General features: G+C 34.4%; 1 protein-coding gene, 1 non-coding gene and 1 pseudogene across 3 annotated transcripts in view; 1 reads left to right on the top strand and 2 right to left on the bottom strand.

Moving 5' to 3' along the window:
• The window catches only part of FCHO2 (FCH and mu domain containing endocytic adaptor 2), a 102,314-nt gene that overhangs the window by 70,469 nt on the left and 10,347 nt on the right, over positions 1-21,498 (bottom strand). For both annotated transcript variants that reach the window (XM_016214433.2, XM_016214432.2), the window contains exons 2-5: positions 16,479-16,570; positions 9,182-9,256; positions 5,592-5,733; positions 5,347-5,499 (exon numbers count right to left, since the gene is read on the bottom strand). In XM_016214433.2, the coding sequence (XP_016069919.1) occupies positions 5,347-5,499; positions 5,592-5,733; positions 9,182-9,256; positions 16,479-16,570 (462 nt within the window). The remainder of the gene's footprint in view (positions 1-5,346; positions 5,500-5,591; positions 5,734-9,181; positions 9,257-16,478; positions 16,571-21,498) is intronic.
• On the bottom strand, positions 3,639-5,183 carry LOC107538243 (Golgi SNAP receptor complex member 1 pseudogene; annotated as a pseudogene).
• On the top strand, positions 12,589-12,779 carry LOC148093472 (U2 spliceosomal RNA). The gene has a single exon (XR_015714352.1). It is a non-coding gene; the product is annotated as a U2 spliceosomal RNA (small nuclear RNA).

Below are 21,498 nucleotides of genomic sequence, written 5' to 3'. Positions count from 1 at the left end.
CTTTCTCTCTTCTTATGGATAAATTTTAATATCCTTTTCTTTTTGCTGATTTAGGAGATTTATTATTATACTTGTAGTAGTTATGCTTGGCTATTACTAAATCTAATATACCATTAACTGTAAAGCCCATCATTATCTTGTGTACCACTAAAATAAAAAAATGCTGTCAATTAAACCATGAAATAATGTTTTCTTATAAATTAAAATATTTACTTTATACTTATTTAAAGAGCTCTTCTGGCTTACTCAGAGGTAGATTTTTATTCTAGACCACTCCTATGTGACACAGAATAGGGAAGAGACGAAAATGAATCATTTGAGGTACTCCTAAATCTTCATAGTCAGATTCTGACTCTTCTCAATTACTTTCCAATTCAGGGATCACTGAGGTCTGTTTTTTCCCACATATTATCCTCGATGTCATCTAACACAGCATTTCTTAAAAGTGTTCCACTATATCTCCAAGTTTTCTTCCAAATAATGGAGCTTACATTTTCTTGATCTTACCAGAAGGTCTCAACAAAAGGTTTTCAGACAACAATCAGAACTATTCCTTCCTCAACTGGTCTTAAAATGATGTGCTAACTGAAACATCAAAGTAATGAGGTTGTCCAATCGTGCGACCTGGCATAACAACTAAGTTCACAATGGGCAATGAAACTACACCACAAATGCCACCTTCACAACAGTGATTATAGGATACCATTAATTGAAGATGCATTCTGATTTCAGAGATGTGAGGAAAAGGAAATATCTGGTATATTTTAATAATCTCCTTTTCTCTGGTGTCTAGGTCTAAATTTATCCTTACTTAACATGCTTAACACCAAGAATGTACTTTAAATCTGAGGACTCTTAAATTTCTTTGATTCTGAAAAATTCTCAGCAATTAAATTCAAATACTACATGCCCACCATTCCCTCCATTTTTTCCTTTTGAAATTCCTATTAGATGAATGTTAGTAATCTTTATTTCTCTGTGTTACGTTCTGGGTGGGTACCCTCAGTGCTACTGTCCAAATTCTTTTTTACTATATCAAGTCCAATGTTTGTCTTCACTATTCCTTTGTTTTTCAATAACCATATTTTTCAGTTCCAAGTTTTCTAATTAGCTGTGTTCCAATCTAGTAGATCTTGTTTCATCATGCCTCTTTTAGTTTCTTAAATCTTCTTTAAGTTTACACTGACTTCTCTGAATTTTGACACACATTAATGTTTTTGTTCATGTCTTATAAATTTACATTTCATCTGGAGTGAATTCTCATTCCAATTGTTAAATTTATTGGTGTCTGTATTAGTATTAGATTTCTTAGATGTGCTCTTGAATTTTGGTTGTTTACTCATTTCAAATGGGAGGTTTCTTGTTTTTTCCCCCTCTTCTCTCTCCATCAGTCCTGCTGGACAACTCTGTAGAACACAATGTAAATGGTACCTCCTTGAAATTGTTATATTCCATCCTTTATGCTCATCCATTCCCATCTAGCAGTTTTCAGCTTATCTCATGCCAGCCCTCCAAAGCACCAGTTTACTATCAGTCTTATAAAAGTAGTTTTTTAATTACTTCACCAGAATAATATTGGGGATATGGCCAAAATAGTCATGAATTGGTTCCTTGGCCTGACTGATTTGTAGTCAGAATTGTATGCCAAAAACCCCAACTTCCAACAAAGCTTTAGCTCTTGTCAGTAGCTCAAGTCTTTTTTCTTCCCTACCTATAGCTTTATACAGTGAGTGGGGCGCTGCTTGTGATTACCTTTTTTCCTTCTTTTAATAAAACTAAAAACAGAATGAAGTGTGTGTTAGAAAAAACAGCACAGAAAAACTATGGCTTCAGCTCAACCTGATCATGTCACAGAGTCCATCACTATCAGTCCTGAATTAATCCTGATGGTCAGGCTAATTATCAGGACAGTCAATTTCTTCTTCCTACTTTTCCTTATCCCAGATCAGGGCCTGAAAGTGGTAGTTGTCAAAAGTCCCTGGAGATGCCCCATCAATGGAAAGCATACAGCAGTAATAGGACGATACAGACACCAATGACACCACCCAGGATGAATGAGTCTCACCACTTCAAAAGATTGATTTGCTGGCTCAGGCCGTTCACAGAAGGAAAACGAAGGGTCAAAGTGTTCATCTGGCTCTGAATCGACTATCACATTCCACTCTGTAAAGTCACATTTTCTTTTGTTGCCATAGCAATGCTTATTGTCTCTTATTGTCTTCTATCAGATGACCTGAGTTTTGAAGGTGCTCATGTTCTTTTAAAAATAGTTCAGTTTATATTTCACAGAATAGAATATTCCAAAAATTGATATGGAACCTGAATAGCCACAGCAATCTTTAGAAAGAAGAACAAAGATGGAGGAATCACACTGCCTGATACCAAACTATACTACAAGGCCATAGTAATCAAAACAGCATGGTAATGGCATAAAAACAGACACATGGATCAATGGAATAGAACAGAGAGCCCAGAAATAAACCCATGCCTTTATAGTCAATTAGTATTTGACAAAGGAGGCAAAAACATACAAAGGGCTACAGAGAGTGTATTCAATAAGTGGTGCTGGGAAAACTGGACAGGTACGTGCAAAAAAGTAAAACTAAACCACCTTTTTACACCATACACAAGAATAAACTCAAAACTTAAATGTTAGACTCAAAACCATAAAAATCCTAGACATAGGCAGTAAAATCTCAGGCATTTCTTGTAGCAGTATTTTTTCTGATGTATCATCTCCTTGGGCAAGGGAAACAAAGGAAAAAAATAAACAAATGGAACTACATCAAACTAAAAAGTTTTTGCAAGGAAACCATCAACAAAATGAAAAGACAACCCACTGAGTGAGAGAGCATAATCGCCAATGATACATCTGATAAGGGCTTAATATCCAAAATTTATAAAGAACTTATAAAACTCAATACAAAAAAAAAAATCCAATTAAAAAATGGGCAAAGGGACTGAAAAGACACTCCTCCAAAGAGGGCATACAGATGGCCAATAGACTTATGAAAAGATGCTCAACGTCAGTGACCATCAGATAAATGCAAATTAAAACCACAATGAGATGTCATCTCATACCATCAGAATGGCTATCAATAAATCAACAAACAAGTATTGGGGAGGATGTGGAGAAAAGGGATTGTTGGTGGGAATGCAGACTGTGTGGAAGGCAGTATGGAATTACCTCAAAAAGTTAAAAATGGAACTGCCTTATGACCCAGCAATTCCATTTCTGGGAATTTATCCGAAGAAACCTAAAACACTAATTCAAAAGAATATATGCACCTCTATGGTCCTTGCAGCATTTACAATAGCCAAGACTTGTTAGCAGACCAAGTGTTCATCAGTAAATGAGCAGATAAAAAAGCTGTGGTACATTTACAAAATGGAATACTACTCAGCCACAAAAAAGAAGGAAATCTTGCCCTTTGCGACAGCATGGATGGATCTAGAGAGCATTGTTAAGTGAAATAAGCCAGTCAAAGAAAGATAAGTACCATATAATTTCACTCATATGTGCAATCTAATGAACAAAATGAACTAACAGCAAAATAGAGATAGACTCATAGATATAGAGTAGGCTAACAGCTGTTTGGGGCAGGGGGGAGGTTTGGGGGCTTGGTGGCAGAGGGTGGAGGGATTAAGAAAAAAAAGAGACAGAAAAAAACTCATGTACAGGGACAACAGTATGGTTGTGCCAGGGGAAAAAGGGGTAAGAGGTGAAGGAGGGTACGGGGAGATAAATGATGGTAGAAAAAGACTTGACTTGGGTAGTAAACATAATATAGTGTACAGATGATGTGTTGTGGAACTGTGCACCTGAAACCTGTATAATTTTGTTAACCAGTGTCACCCCCAATAAATTCAATAAAAATGGGGGAAAATAGTTCAGTTCTGTTTACTCCAGACCCAGTTTTATATGACTCAATATCCTTTTGTATTAATCCCATGAGACTCTCCTTTTCCCATACTGCCATAAAATTTGCTTTGGTTTTATGGAATTCATGTGTATAATCCTGCAATATCTATGTCACTATAATGTACACATTAGGGCCACATTCAAGGAGGGGATGCCCGCACTGTTGGTATATTCTGCCATCTTATCGTTTACTCCCATAAGCCTTGCTAAAAGCTGTTCAATCTCAATTGCCATTGTTTCAAACATTGTCTTGGCTTGATCCATTTCAAAAGGGTGTTATGTCAGAGATATACCTGCCGTGTCTTCCATCTTGGGCACTGCTGTGACTATAACTAATGCATAGTGTACTGAAGGAAACTAGTTACAGGTCCAGTTCATCTTCCAGCTGTCCAGCCTATTTCCTGAGATCTCCCCAGTAAACGCTGGTCCTTGTGATTATCTTAAATATGAAACATTTAGTCCCCCTTAACCACACAAAAGCCAAAACCCACTGCCTAACTTAGGACTTTGAGTCCAACAAGCCTGCATAATCAATCTCTACATGCCACTTCAGGTTTCTGTCCTATTTCTGGTTCACAGAGGTAGTATTCTTTTCGGACCCTGTTATTTGTTTTCTCTTCCCTTTTTATACTTTATTCATAACTGTTGTGTCTGGAATGGAGAGTGTTTTAAAACTGTGAATTTACTATGCCTCATTTTTCTTCCTCTCCCAATTTTTATTTATTATGCAAACATTAAAAGAATTACCCCAAATTATATCAACTGTTTTTATTTTTCTATATTTTCTTCTAGTTTCTGCCCATGTTTGCACAGTTTTAATTATTATAATTGTAATATGGTTACAATTTGGTTTTCTTTTTTTACTAGATATTTCAATACTTTACAAAGCTTTCAAAATTATCACTCCCTATGGCTCATTCCACGTCAAACAAATGAATGGTTAAACTGTTTTGAATGAGGAGAAAAAAATCTACTTTCAATTAAAACACAAGTGGGGAAAGGGTTATGGTTTACCACAATACTACATAAATGTGCTCAAAGTCAGCAATAAATTGACCACGACCTATATTTAAAGCTTATCTTTAAGTATCTATGCCTAACTATACCAAAGTCTTACTTCAAAAAGTTTTACCTCATTGTTAAATCTGATACCAAGGAGTATCTCGACAAGTATCTTACAAATATATCCTGTAAAGTGGTACTTACAAAAAGAAACCATTCCTTTTTATGTATTCACTAATCTATTTACCATACACAACATATTTTGCAACCTACTTCTGTTTCACTCAGGTATATCACTAGTCTCAGAGGAAAGGTGTCTTCATCTTAAATATGAGATCACTCTTGAGTGTTTGAAGATTAAATGCATTCTTGTATATGACAGTGCTTTGAAACCATAGAGGAATTATTTTTACTATAATTACCTTTTCTATTTCTCTTTGTGTAGCTCCTTCCTTTTTCAAGCGTTCTTGTTCTACACACTTGGCATTGTAATTTTCCTTGGATTTCTGGAGGGCCTGAGTTATGCTCTGAATGGTTTGAACAGCTTCCAGAGTTCCTGCAACTTCTTCTTTAGTCTGTTTGGTATGAAATGATTCATCAAAAATTATCAAACTGTAAAGCACTCAATATCTGACCAATCAATTCTTTCGCAAGAAAAAACTGATACCTTTTTATGAGATTTTACTTGCTCCTCTCCATACTTCTGAACTTCCTTTATTAATTCTTGTAATTTTCTAACAAGATCCAAGTGACAATTTGCTAATTTCTCGGTGGATGTTTTGAACACATCCCACACTGGTGCAAATGTTCTAACGGAAAGGAAATAAGGGAATAATTTACTAAATGAAAAAAATTTTAGGGTTCCAAAATAGAACTAGAGAAATTAATAATGTTATATTCAGCAATTTTAATTAGGTAAAAGATGAAATTAAAATAAATTAAAAATTAAATGACTGACAAATTGACCTTTTTTTTAAAATATATATATTTATTTCAGAGAGAGGAAGGGAGAGGGAGAAACAGACAGAAACATCAACAATGAAAGTCATTGATCAACTGCCTCCTGTGCGCCCCCTGACTGGGGATCGAGCCGGCAACCCAGGCATGTGCCCTGACCGGAAATCGAACCTCGATCTAGATCCTACATCGATGGTCAACCGCTGAGCCATGCCCAGCCGGGCTTGATCTTACTTTTTAAATCCCTGGTTAATTAAATATATTAAATAAGTAAAATATTTCTGGACCTCAGTATACAAAAATGGATTAACTACTTATCACATGTCTGGCCATGGCCTTCACTTAATTATATTATTTACCTTGGCTATTTAGACTTGTATCAGAAGCATTTCTAATCACTCTCTAGTGTTAAAAATTAACTTATTAAATTAACAAATTTTAATTTAGACTATTTAGTGTTCCATTTAAAATGCTTCATCAGCCCCACTGGTGTGGCCCAGTGGACCCATGGAGGAATTGGGTTTGTAATATGGAGTCACAGGTCACGGTTCAGTTCCCAGTCAGGGAACATGCCGGGGGTTGTGAGATTGATCCCCAGTAGGGGTCATGCAGGAGGTAGCCGATCAATGATTCTCTCTCATCATTGATGTTTCCAATTCTCTATCCCTCTCTCTCTTTCTCCACAAAAAAAAAAAAAAAAAATCAATAAAAACATATTTAAAAAATAAATAGATAAATAAAATGCTTCATCAAAACTAAAAGTTCCTTTGAATTTAAACATGGAAAAGTAAAAACTTGCACATGATTTTTTAGTGTCTTCATCATTAATAAGTGTATAAGAATTATTTTAAAACTGTTATCTGAAACCTTTTGAGGACCATTACAATGTTATCTATCTGTGTACTTTAACAAACACTAATAGACTCCCCTTTCTACAACCTTGGTTCAGGATGCACAACATACTTTCCTACCACCTTTTCTCAATATTGAGGATTTACTATTTTCGGCAGTTTCAAATATTTCCAAGAATTACTTACTGTGTTATAATAGCTTAGATAGTATTTAGAATGCCAACGGTTAATTTAAACTAATTTGGTCAATAGAGAATGGTCTAAGAATAATTTTATCCTATGCTTTCCTCAGGTACTTTCAAAGATAGTTTCAACAGCACTTGCTTTGTTTTATGACAAAACTTATAATAGAAAACAAAGAAAATACCAGCAATGATCACTAAGTCAAGAGGATAGAGAAAGAAACTACTTATTCTAATATGTACTCTGTGCCAATTATTACACTTCTTATCTAGTAGAAAAGCTAACTAACAATGTTCATTTTAAGCAATAGTGAAACAGTTCAGAGGATTATTAAAATACTTAGGATTTGTTCTGATTAGATATCACTTCACACTTTAAGATCTCATCAGCACTAAATCTGGCAAGTGGATGGAAAATTTAGAAAGAAAAAAGATACCTGAAATGTATCCACTCACTACAGCATCAAAAGACTTGTACATCACTTCATGTAAACCTGATACATGATAGTCTAGATTTCACAAAGCAGATAAGATAGGAGTGTCCCTTTACTTTACCAAAAGATTCCTTACAGTGAAAAGCAGTTCAACATAAGATTTCTATAAATATAGGTTTCTTTAAGGAATTTCAAATATAATTCCATTTACAAAGGCTTGATATATAGAACTTTTTTTCTGGTCAGGTAATACACATGAATGTATAATAAACACTAAGAAAGAAAACTGACGAATCCAAAATATGTTTAAATGAACTAAATATAGAAAGGTTAAATTCAACTTCTTGCTTAAATATACATCAGCGAACAAAAACATTAATATTTAAAATCTTTATGATCTTGAGATGACACTAACACAAAAAATAAAATATCACTTATTTATGAGAAGCACACATTCCAAAGACAGAAAGGTTGTCAATAACTTTATTATCTTCCATTCGGTTACTAAAAATAGGTTAGAATTTCCAATAATAAAACTATGGCCAACTGGTGAAAGCTAGCTTCTGTTATTCTAGTTACTTTCTGACCCTTCTACTGGGGTGAATAAAGAAGAAATTATGTTTTAGAAGATGAAGTTTAAATGGAGGCTCCGGAAATAGAAGGCTACCAGAAAAGTGAGTAGAGAGATGGAAAAAAGAAAGAATGAAGTTATGTCAAGGGAGTGGAGGGGAAAGAATTGGAGGAGAATTGGGAGGAAAAAACAAAAGTAACCAACTACCAGTCCTCACTCTTCTCTAGGTGAAAAGGGTGATAGCTCCCTATCCTTCCCAGCCACTGTACATAGCTACAAAAGGTCCTTTTAGCTGTGGCTGTCAGCACTTACATAATGGACAGTGTCACTACCCTGTGGATGAACTGAGGGTCCCACCCTTCTTTATCTAGACCACAAAGTAGGAAGATTTTTATTCAAACTCACTCAACGACACTACAGAATACTTTCATAAAATAGTCATTCTTAACCAGCTTTCTGAATCACAAAATCATATGTCAATCTGATAACTGGTATAGACCCTCTTTATCATAAATATGAGTTAATAATACCTACATAAAAATTTACATAAAATTTCAGGAGATTCACAGATTCATCAGAAACCCATATACAGAGAAATATTTTACTAAATGTCACTATAAAAATCTTTGTAAATGTTACACAAATTATTTTCACATCTGAGCTAAAATACAACCTCTTCCCACATTTCAGATAATTAAATCAGATTAAGTATTCCTTTCAGAATTGTTACAGTTCAAATTATATAATTATTCTTCCCAGAGTTGTTCTGGCTGTGAGCACATCTCATTTTAAACATATTCTTATTGTTGGTATCATTTTCCAAAGAATACATTTCTTCAACACAAATTCTTAAAAGATTTAATGATAGTCTAAAAAACCATGAGACATTTTTAACACATTTTAACATTTCAATCGTTAGTGAGTTTTTCAAGATCACTGTTCAGCAGAATTTAAATGAAGCTACAGAAAACAGGAATAACATGCATTACACATAATATTTATAAGCTCCAAACTACACTACTGAATGACTATGTCATTTAATAAAAGGAGAAAAAATAAGTTTCACATACTTTGTATTCCGTAATTCAGCAAGTTAAATTATATAGTCAATCAAGTAAAGAATATATTCACAGATACATTTTAAATAAGTACATTAAATACTTTACATTTATGAACTATTACATCCTCAATGAAACTTAATATTCTGAAGAACTCTGCCTAAATCGGCACTAAAAAAGAGTTCTCCAAAGAAATTAACTCACCCAAGTTGTGAATAATTGCTTGCAGATTTTGCTAGTTTTGTCATTGACCTGGAGTATGCCTCTTCTATGGTAGCTCTGTTAAATCAAATTTCCATATTATCATATCTCATTTAACTACCAAACACATAGCAAAGTTACCAAAATAGAATTAAAACTGTAGAAACAAAAAGCTAAGTCCAATTATGTGTTAAAAATAAGTATGTGGTCATGAATTTCTGGCCTATTGTTAGATGTCCTTTTATACATCTACCTAAAGAACTAGTCTGGTATAGAATTAAAATAATTTATATCACACAAAAAACTTACATGAAGTCACCACTCTTTTTATCTTTAGTACCAATGGTTATTTAAACAAGAAATGCAAGGGTACTGCTTCTTGTATTTTTCTCTCTCTCTGTAAACTGATTCAGCATGAAAGTCATTTATTTTTTAATACTTACTTGGTGTACTTAATATAGTTTGATTACTTTCAACATTGTGATTTCATTATTATACACATTTACTAGAACAAAAGATTAGTAATAGTCTTTTGCACAATACTAAATATAAATTATTAGAAAGTCTGAAATCCTGAACTTCAGGCTTAATCTATTTTGTGATTAGATCTAAAACACTAACAAGTATTTCATACTATCATACTGTTTTATATAACTACTATTTAGCTTAAAGGATTTTAGTCTTAAAAAAAAAAAAAATCAACCAAAGCCATTAAGTATGAGATAAAATATTTTTCCCATGGATACATACACAAACATGAGGGGGGCCCGGCCAGGCGTGGCTCAGCGGTTGAGCGTCGACCTGGGATCCAGGCGATTGGGGTTTGATTCCCGGTCAGGCCACATGCCCCAGATGTGGGCTCCATCAATGACTCTCTCATCATTGATGTTTCTCTCTCTCTCTCCCTCTCCTTTCCTCTCTCTGAAATCAATAAAGATATATTTAAAAGAAAAAAAAAAAAAACCAAAACAAAACATGAGGCAGTATTTGTTGTACATGCTGGCCTTCTTCACACTATGAAACTTAAGTTCTATCTTACCTCTGTAATTATCACATCCCTTCTCAATCTGTTCTACCCTTAACAGTGTAACAGTCTACAGCCACCACTGCCCTTCCATTTACTTTGATAGGTTCAACTAACTTGCTGCTTTTAATGTCCAAATCCAGATCTCCACATTGCTCTTACATCAAACCATCAGTTTAATATCTAAATGCCTCAAGCACAACTCTACTCAGATACCTTAAGCATCTCAAACTCAGATTATCCAAACTAAGCTTATCTCCACTATCCCCCTACCCCACACCCATAACCAGCTCTCTAACAACAAGCAACTATTAACATTATCTGCCTCTCACTGCTGGCATTGTGATTTTTTTCCGCTCCTTTAAATTTTTTTGTCCTTTTAATATACTATATTACAAAGGTAGTACTTCGATAAGCTAAAAAGTTAATACAGAAAGAAATATTAATATCTCAATGAATAAGTTTTAACAGCAAGAAAAAAAAGTGGTCAATTTCTAGTAATTGTGAATTGATACAAAAACCTTCCAATAAGGAAAACTAGAAAATCATGGGAGGAGAGGTGTGTGACTAAAAGGCATCTGAGAACTAAAGAGGCAGTTAAGAATCAGCAGGCCAAGATCCAAGAGAAGAATATCCAAAAACGTGAGTCAGATATGTAGGGCAGCTTTTCCCTTGGGGCATCTAGAAGAGGCAGCTAAGACTGAGAAGTGGAGCAGAGCTTTTCACAGCCTCACCAGGTAAGGGAGAAGAAACAATAGATCGAGGCCTGCCAAAGGTGGAAAGCATGGGAAATCCCGTGCCCTTTAAGTTGAGACTCCAAGAGTAAGGATGAACCATAAATAGGCAAACCCTCAAAAGGACTTCAATCCATATCTTTTCAAACCCTGATGCTGGGTCCTGCATGGATGCCTTATATACATTCATAAAACCACCAGGCACATAAGGAAACAAGACATGATGAACAAAAACAGGAACAAGTTAGCAACATTCCAAAAGTTGAGATTATAAAACTTAGACCTTATGAGTTTATGTATTATGTTCAAGGAGATAAATTAAATCAAGAATTTCCGTAGAGCCCAGCTGGTGTGGCTCAGGTGGTTAAGCATCGTCCCATGCACCAAGAGGCCCCTGGTTCGATTCCTGGTCAGAGCATATGCCCGAGTTGTGGGCTCAATCCCCAGTAAGAGGTGTGCAGGAGGCAGCTCATCAACATTTTTCTCTCCTTTCCTCTCTCTCTAAAATCAATAAAAACATATATATGTATTTTAAAAAGAATTTCCGTAAAGAACTAGAAATCATTTTTTAAAAGTGGAGGAAACCAGAGCAAACTTGAATAAAAATACAAATTCTGTATCTGAAAAATACAAAAGTTAATTTGTCAATGGATAAGATTTAACAGCAAGCCCAGCCAGGCATGGCTCAGCGGTTGAGCGTCGGCCTACGATTCAGGCGATCGGGGTTCAATTCCCGGTCAGGGCACATGCCCGGGTGCGGGCTGCAGCCGATCAATGACTCTCTCATCATTGATGTTTCTATCTCTCTCTCTCCCTCTCCTTTCCTCTCTCTGAAATCAATAAAGATATATTTAAAAAAAAAAAGATTTAACAGCAAATTCAATACACTACAGAGAGAATTAATAAACTAGAAGAGAGTTGAAAATAGTCTCCTGGAATAAAGCTCAAAAAGACAAAAGAATGTAAAACAGAAAACAGAAATAAAGGACAAAGGACAAAGCAAAAAAGTCTAACGTGTAAAAAAGACAAAGAATGTGTCAGAAGAAATATCTATAGAGATAAAAATGGATTATTTTCCAAAATTGACAAGATATCAAACCACAGATCCAAGTAGCCCAACAAACCTTAAGAGGATAAATAAAAAGATATCTATACCTAGTCACATCACAGTAAAACTGCTGAAAATCAAAGACAAAAAAAGTAAACTGCAAAACTATAAAACTCTTAGAGGATAACAGGAGAAAACCTAGCTGACCTTGGGTATAGTGATGTCTTTTTAGATACAACACCAAAGACACGATCTGTGAAAGAAATCATTCTTAAGCTGGACTTCATTAAAATGTAAACTTCTCTGTGAAAGATAATGTCAAGAAAATGAGAAGGCAAGTCACAGACTGGGAGAAACTATTTGCAAAAGACACACCTTAAAAAAGAACTGGTATCCCAGATACACAAAGAACTCTTAAAACTCAACAATAAGAAAACAGCCTAATTTTAAAAATGGGCCAATGACCTGAACAAACACCTCTCCAAAAAAGATATACAGATGGCAAATAAGCATATGAAAAGATATTCCATGTCATACGTCATCAGGAAACTGCAAATTAAAACAATGAGATACCACTAAATACCTATTAAAATGGCCAAAGTCTATCACTTCTCAGCCTTTTGGGCAAGATCAAGTATAGTATCTGTTCTTATCAGTTTAATATCTGATACATACTCTATCAGAGGACAATATATTAAATGTATTTTTAGAGAAGGGAAATGGAACAGGAACTTGCTCTGTCCGCTCCACACATCGACCCAGTATTGTAATACTTCCAGGAATGGTGCACCAAGAAAAAAATAAAATGGCCAAAGTCTGGAACCACGACACCACCAAACACTGGCAAGGATGTGGAACAAAAACTCTCATTCATTGCTGGTGGGCATTCAAATGATAAAGCCACTTTGGAAGACAGTTTGGCAGTTTCTTACAATACTAAACATACACTTACACTATAATCAAGCAATCATGTTCCTTGGTATCTAACCAAAGGAGCTGAAAACTTATGTCCACACAAAAACCTACACATTGATGTTTAAAGCAGCTATATCCATAAATGACAAAATTTGGAAGCAACCAAGATGTCCTTCATTAGGTGAATGGATAAATAAACTGTGGTAAATCCAGACAATGGAGTATTATTAAGCACAAAAAATAAATGAGCTTATCAAGTCACAAAAAGACATGAAGGAATCTTAAATACATATTACTAAGTGAAAGAAGCCAATCTGAAAAGGCTATAGTTTATTACTTAGTGGTTTATAATATTTTCTCTATTTTTGACTAAATTTCAGGTTTTCCATAATAGAAGACTGAAGAAATACAGAACAAAAATGGTATGCATAAGTATATATTTCCACAATAAAAATTTCTTAAAAATGAAAAACTTTTAATTACCGTAGTAAAAAGTCACACACATACATACAAATAGCATATAAAGCCTAAGTTAGGAGGTGGTAGTGTTATAAGCTTCCTGCATTTTCAGGAAGAGGGTAAAAGTACCAATTATTATTAGACATAAATAGATCAAGGAAGTATGTTATAACCTGGTGAAGGAAATAAACATATAAGTCCAGGAAGCACAGAGAGTCCCAAACAAGATGAACCCAAAGAGGGCCACACCAAGACATATCATAATTAAAATGAAAAAGGTTAAAGACAAAGAGAAATTTTTTAAATATGTTTTTATTGATTTGAGAGAGAGAGGAAGAGAGAGGGATAGAGAGAAACATCCATGAGAAAGAAACATTGATCAGCTGCCTCCTGCACGCCCCCTACTGGGTATGGAACCCCAAACCTGGGCATGTGCCCTGACCGGGAATCAAACTGGGGAACTCTTAGTTCATGGGTCAGTGCTCAAGCACTGAACCACACCAGCTGGGCCAAAGAGAATCTTTCTTTTTTTTAAATTTATTGGGGTGACAATGGTTAATATGAACATACAGGTTTCAGGCATGGGTTTCTATGTTACAAGATCTGTATATTGCTCTGTGTGCCCACCACCTATAGTCATATCTTCTCCTGTCACAATATATTAAGACCCCCTTCACTTCCCACCCCCTCAAAGAGAGAATCTTAAAAGCAACAAGAGAAAAGCAATTAGTTACCTACAAGGGAGCTCCCATAAGACTGGTAGCTGATTTCTCAACATGAACTTTGTAGGCCAGAAGCCAAGAAATATTCAGTGATGAAAAGCAAGGACCTACAACCAAGATTACTCTAACTAGCAAAGCTATCATTTAGAATCAAAGAAGAGATAAATAGCTTCCCAGACAAGAAAAAAATAAAGGAGTTCATCATCACCAAACCAGTATTATATGAAATGTTAAAGCGTTTTCCTTAAGAAGAAAAAAAGGTAAAAAATAGAAATAATAAAATGGCAATAAATATGCATCAACAATTGAATCTAAAAAAACAAAATAAGCGAACAAGCAGATCAGAAACAGACTCATAGATACAGAGAACAGTTTGATGGCTGCCAGATGGAAGGGGGTTGAGGGGATCAGTTGTTACTGAATAGTCATGCGGACGTATAGTACAGCACAGGGAACATAGTCAATAATATTATAACTTTGTATGGTGTCAGATGAGTGCAAGATTTATCAGGATGATCACTTAGTAAGTTATGTAATATCTAATCACTGCGCTATACACTTGGAACTAATATAAAAATGTATGTCAACTGTAATTGAAAAATAAAAATTATTTAAAAAAAAAATCTTTACTGAGCCCTGGCCTGTTTGGCTCAATGGTTATTGTGTCAGACTGTGGACTGAAGGGTCCTGGTTCAAATCCGGCCAAGGGCACACATCTCGGTTGCAGGTTCAATCCCTAGCCCTGGTCAGGGCGTGCGTAGGAGACAACCAATCTATGTCTCTCTCTCACATTGATATTTCTCTCTCTCTCTCTGTCTCTCCCTTCCTCTCTCTCTGAAAAGCAATAGAAAAAGTATCCTCGAGCCCGGCTGGGCGTGGCTCAGAGGTTGAGCCTCAACCTAGGATCCAGGCGATCAGAGTTCGATTCCTAGTCAGGGCACATGCCCGGGTTGCAGGCTTGATCAATGACTCTCTCATCATTGATGTTTCTATCTCTCTCTCTCCCTCTCCTTTCCTCTCTCTGAAATCAATGAAGATATATTAAAAAAAAAAAAGTATCCTCGAGTGAAGATTAAAATTTTAAAAATCTTTACTGAGGGCCTACTAAAGGGGCAAGCACTCTCCCAAGTGCAGGAAATAGAGTAATAAGCAAAAATGACACAAAAAACAATCCCTGCTCTTATGAGGTTTATATTCTAAGACAAATAAGTAAAATATTGTTTATATCAGATGGTTTAAGTTTTATAAAGAAAAATAAAGCAGGGAAGGGGGAGTGGAAGAATGGGTTGTCTCACTGCACACCAGAGTTAGATTCTGGGCAAAGAGATAGCCCAGGAGTCCTGGACTTCTTAGGGTTACTGACATAAACAGGGCTAAAAGGCATAATGATAACTGCATTAAAGGTCTCAAGGTAGTTCGTTATAGTAGTGTTGCAAGTATTGGGGAAGAAGGCAGGCTAGGGGGTATGCCAGAGACGCAGAGTTCTGGGATCTCTCCTTTATTACACCTGCCAATGACGACATAGAAGCTGGAGAGGGATAGCCTTATTCATAGCACTTAGAGCTTTTGGACTCCCTCTTAACTCCAATAGAGAGGTGGAAGCCATAAGAGGATTGGTGTTACATGAAAAAGTTTGTTCACCAATTCCTACCAGTTAACTCTATGAAGGCAGAAGTTATGGCTTTACCACTATATTCCCAGAATCAAGACAAGTACCTGACACACTACAGACACTGGATATAAATTCTTGAAAGAATAAATGAAGTGTTGTATCTAAAGGCAAAATATCTCTATATTATCAAGGTAAAGATTTTAAATGTATTCATATAAAAACCACCAAGAGGGGCCAGCCACAAAACACCTTTAATCAAATCAAATTATAATTATTTTTAATAGTTTCTAAATTAACCATTATATTATAAAGTTTTAAAAAGACAATCACATTTTGTAAATTTGCAGAATTTAAAAACACATTTTTAGGACTTTTTTAAGATAAAAGTTATAATAATACATAATTAAACTACAAGTTCAGAAAACAGTCTTTTCAAGTTATTTTAGTATGTTTTCTTTACTGACATGTTTATTTAAAGAAATGGTAATATTTTATCCTTCAAAGTTCCTCAAATTTTCCTATTATATCACCTTGTTAGTACATTCAATGAAAAATATGTAGATAATATTTTCAAGCAGTGATACATAAACCAGTTTAACAATGCCACTTGGAGCCACTATTTAGCCCTCAGCGTGTAGATTACAGATAACCACTACTTTAAAGTATAACTACTTTAACAAAGTACAGTTTTAACTGTACTTGATTACTTTACAATCAAAATTTTCTCATTTATATTCTAAAATTTAACTTGTAATAAACTGTTAAATTACATGAAAAAATACATACCTTTCTCTTACAAAATCTGCTAGCTCTTTTGTTGATATCTGTCCATGTTTCATATTATGGTAAAGGACATCAAAGCCACTGTTTTTTTCCCCCTACAATTTAAAAAGATGTTTTAGTTTAACAAAAAATAAAAAAAGGGAGAGAGCTGTCAACATGGCTTAATAACATTAACAAATATGCAATTCTGAAAGACAGGTAAGCTGTCTTTCCTAAATTTAACCACTGTTACTCATTGTAAGACTTAAAACTGTATCAAAGGAATATTGTAAGGTTTCATGAAGTTTATAATTTATTATATATACAATCACATACATATGCATACTCCATAATTACTCATAAGAGTATATTAATGAAACTAAGTCTAAAATTTTAAGGAATAATATGCAGTATAATTTAGAAAAGATAGCCATGGGCCTCTTTAAATACATTACCAAATACCAAAATTCACTTCCTTAAACAGGCATTAAGGGATTCCTAATTATTTAACTCAGCGATTTTCAATCGGTGTGCCGCAAGAATTTTTAAAACATGCAATACATGGCTATTTAGTCAGAGGGACTGCCCTCTTTTCCCTTAGGTTGTCAAATAAAAAAATGACAACAGCCAACACAACAAAAGCCGTCCAATGTGAATGAATCAAAATTATACCTAATTTTTTGTCAGATTGGAAAAAATATATTTTTTGATGTGCTGCAGAATTTGAGTAATTAGTTTGTATATGCCATGAGATGAAAAGGGTTGAAAATCGCTGATTTAACTCAAAAGACTGAGCTTTAAAATTACTATACCTTGACTTCTGAGTCAAGACAGCATATTATTAATCACATAAGCATTGAATATCCCACAAGATACTTTATAATTGCTAATATAAGTCTTTCAGTAAACAAGTAATTTGAGAAGTGAGAAAGTAGATAAAATTTTAATTAAAGAGCAGTAACAGTCTATTGGCTAGTCCTCAACTAATGGGAAATTAACAGAACCAGACCACCACACAATCCTACAAAACCTTTAGTTATTTAATCCAATAAATGCTAAATTAACTAGTCATAGCAAAGAAAACATCAGAAATATCAATGTTATAGGTAAAATAATAGACTATCAATAAACCAAGCTCAATAACTCTCTTCACAAATAGAAGTTTTATTTTTCTTCAGTGATAATAAAATAATGAAGTATGGAATATATTTACTGGAAATAAAAAGCATTATCGTAAGCAAGTGTTACACAATCTGAAACCTAATTTTTCCAAAGTTTGCCAAAAACAGGAAACATGTTATAGTAACTTCCAGTTATGTTGAAGTGATCCCTGATAAATTTGTCAGCTAATACACCAAGTAATTAGTCTGCCATACATACAACAAATTAAAATGTAATATTCGTAAGGAGGTAATATAAATAATATCCTTAGCATTCTGAAGATCCATTTCCATTTTTCAGGACGAATATAACAGAAAACTACAGCCTCCTATGAATCCAAACATATCCATTTGGCTTCTACAATTTTTTCATATTTAAGATAAAGAAAAAATTTATTACCTAAGTTTATTTTTTACTTTCCCTGGGTTTTGAATGCAAATTTATTCCAGCAAAAATAAGGATATTTTTTGAAATAAACATTATCACTGGTCTATAGCAAGCAAAAATAACATCATGCAGATTAGTAAAACAAATTACAAATAATGACAGGCCTGAAACCTCTCAGGGATTCATTCCATTACTTGAATATAATACAGAAATTACAAGTGATTAGACAATCCACCAACTCCCATAATATAGACCTTGAAAAAAACAAATCGGGGGGGGGGGGGGGGAGAAACAAACCTTAAATCTAACACATTAAAATCCAAAGTCTGAAGCTCTTATGCCCCAAATTTCTCACCTAACACACCCACTAGTTCTCATTTGCACATAATTCTAACAAATCTAGGTTACCTGGGTTCCCAAAGTGCACTATGCATATTTAAAGGGCAAATTGGAAAAGAGCTGGCAGAGGCTATTCAAACCAGCACACAGACCATTAGAAGAAATAATATTTACCAAGTTTACAAGGGAAAAAAAAAAAAAAAAAGAATTTTCTTTAAGGAGACAAGAACTCAGAGACCATCTTATAATTGGGGCAACAAGGTCCTGAGAATTGTGTGCCTCTGTTACAGCACTTTAAACATTGAACAATCAAGAAAAGGTTAAATTATATGAGAAATCTGGGCTCTTATTAAGAAGTCCTCGCCCTGGCCAGTGTGGCTCAGCATAGTCCCCTGTACACCAAAAGGTTGGGGGTTCGATCGATGTTTTGCTCTCACATCAGCGTTTCTCTCTCTCCCCCTCTCCATTCCTCTCTCTTGAAAACCAATTTTTAAAAAAAAGAGTATGTCCTCTGGTGAGAATTAAAAAAACAGAAGTCCTTGAAGGAGCAAGCTCTTTACTTGGGAAGTTCAGATATCCAAACAGCCTATTACTTAAAATTCCCAATACAGGGAATGAGGTTTATTAATTTGTTTACTATACAATATAATAATACAGTAACAGTGATATAATATACCTTAGGAAAAAGTACTAGCTACTCCATCCCTCCAGTCTTCACTTGGAAAGAAAAGGAAAACTCATCCTAGTAAGGATGGGATACAGAAGAAGGCTGCCTGAAAAGGCACTAATGACTAAACATAAACACCCTGCATGATTACAAATCCATTTGTCATTTCTTCCTATTTGCAATTCATTCACTTACTAAAGTCAAAAAAATGTAATGAGTCTAACTCTAAGCACCATTTTCTTTAACAATTTCACAAAACAAATGACTCAAATTCAAAGTCAAGGTGTCTAACAAAGAACCCAGGTTTTATTGTCACCTTATCAAAATCTTACTTTATAGCCTTGATAAAATGATAGTATATTAAATAAACACACATTTCAGATATATGTGAAAAAATACAGAAGGAGTGAGGGCACTGGAGCTCAGGTCTAGACCTATTTGGCTTCAGCATTTTCCCTTGCACAAAATATGGGAAATTCTGGGGAAATAGGAAGAGAAACCACTCTTGAAACTGACAACCATGACTCATTATAATTCTGCCACCATTTGAGATTACCCAGTATTTTTTTTAACTAAAAGTATACCCATGCAAGTTCTATAACTTTTATAGTAGCCCCCAATGTTTTTAGTAGATGTTCTAATACAAAGAAAAGTAAAATAACAAAAATAATTCTGAATTGCATGTCCATTTTATCACACTAGACCTTGAAGTAGATATGTTCCTATTATTTTCAAGACAAAAAAAAATTTCTTACCATATTTGTTAACTGAAGCAAGCAGAACTTGCTAAAATACACAAATGTACAAATAACCTGACAACAGACCTTTATTATCAAATAGAATTATGACTGAAATGTTTTCTGGTCTTTAATATTTTACTAAAACTGTAAGTGTTCGTGCCCTTTGATTCAGAAATTCCACCTTTAGAACTCTGTATCACGAAACACACATATAAAAAAAAAATGTGGAAGAATATTCACTATAGTGCTGTTCATAATAGTAAAAAATCAGAAACAATTAAAAAACATCCACTAGCATTACTGGTTAAATAAATCACAGTATAGCCTACAATAACATACATACAGTGTTCTTCAAAAGACTATAGCAAGAAAAAAATTTGCAGATTTTAAGTATTAATTTTAAAAATCTGCCCAGATGTACTGTCAGTGATAAAAAATGAAACATACAATTATTCATAGCCAAAAATAACCTAATGTAACAACTTAAGGGTCCATCAACTAGTAAATGGGTAGTGGGTAGACAAAATGAGGTATATCCATAAAATGTAATACAGTTTAGCAATAAAGAAACAAACACTGACACATACTACTTTATGAACCTCATAAACATTTTACTAAGTGAAAGAAGCCAGACATAAGAGTCCACATGTTGTATGATTGTATGTAATGTCCAGAATAGTGAAATCTATAAAGAAAGAGAGTGGATTAGTGGCTGCCTAGAACTGAAAGTGGAAAAGAGTATTAACTGTATACGAACATGAGGGATCTAATTATTGGAAGGATGAAAATATTCTAACACTGATTTATGGTTATGGTTGCACCACTCCATAAAGTTACTAAAAACTAGTAAGTTGTATACTTAAAATGGGTAGGTTTTATGATAGCTAAAATATGTTTTCAATAAGGTTGTCTGAAACAAGAAAGAGAAGTTGGGAAATTCCCTTTTTCTCTTGGGAGAGTAGTTTTGCTTGGTTTTGTCTTTTCTTAACAAATTGGTTCTTACTACCTCAATTTCTGAAGGTTGGTACCTTCCTACAAGAGAAATATATTTTTAAATTTTAGTTTGAAAGAACTGTAGATTTACAGGAAATGGCTAAAAAATGTACAGGGAGATTCCATATATAAGCAAGATTTTTCTTTTTTCTTTTAGTTGAATGGTCAAATCTTATTTACTGAGGAAGGTCAGCTTTCCCTAACAGTTGGATAGGGTTGCTATTTATGTTCATTGGGAACAGATGACTGCAGAATTCATAATGCCCCATTCTTCTATGGAGGCCTGGTATTGTTTTTTTATTTATTATTTATTTATTTTTAAGTAAAAAAAATTAAATTGAATTGAATTAAAAAGGAAGGTGCAAAACAGTATACCTAGTAGGATTTCATTTTCACTGAAAAAAAATGTTGCATATACAGAGTGGGGCAAAAGTAGGTTTACAGTTGTTGGTACTCAAAACAGTTTAATCGTGTATTATTATTTATTAACTACTGTATTATTTTCCATATGAACTGTAAACCTCTGCCCCACCTTGTATGTATATAAAAGGATTCTAAAGGCATATGCAGCAAACTATTAACAGCCAATTATTTCTAAGAAGTGGAATAATGAGCATAGGTTAACTTTCTAATAAAAAATAAAGCCACCCCAGTTGGTTTGCTCAGTGGTTAGAGCGTTGGCCCGAGGACTAACCGATCCCACGTTCAATTCCAGCCAAGTACCTCAGTTGCAGGTTCGAATCAATGTGTGTCTCTC

This window comes from Miniopterus natalensis, chromosome 3, assembly GCF_054644295.1.
Source record: "Miniopterus natalensis isolate mMinNat1 chromosome 3, mMinNat1.hap1, whole genome shotgun sequence".
NCBI lineage: Eukaryota > Metazoa > Chordata > Mammalia > Chiroptera > Miniopteridae > Miniopterus > Miniopterus natalensis.
The sequence above is the reverse complement of the archived record's forward strand: the minus strand, read 5'-3'. Positions and strand labels throughout refer to the sequence as shown.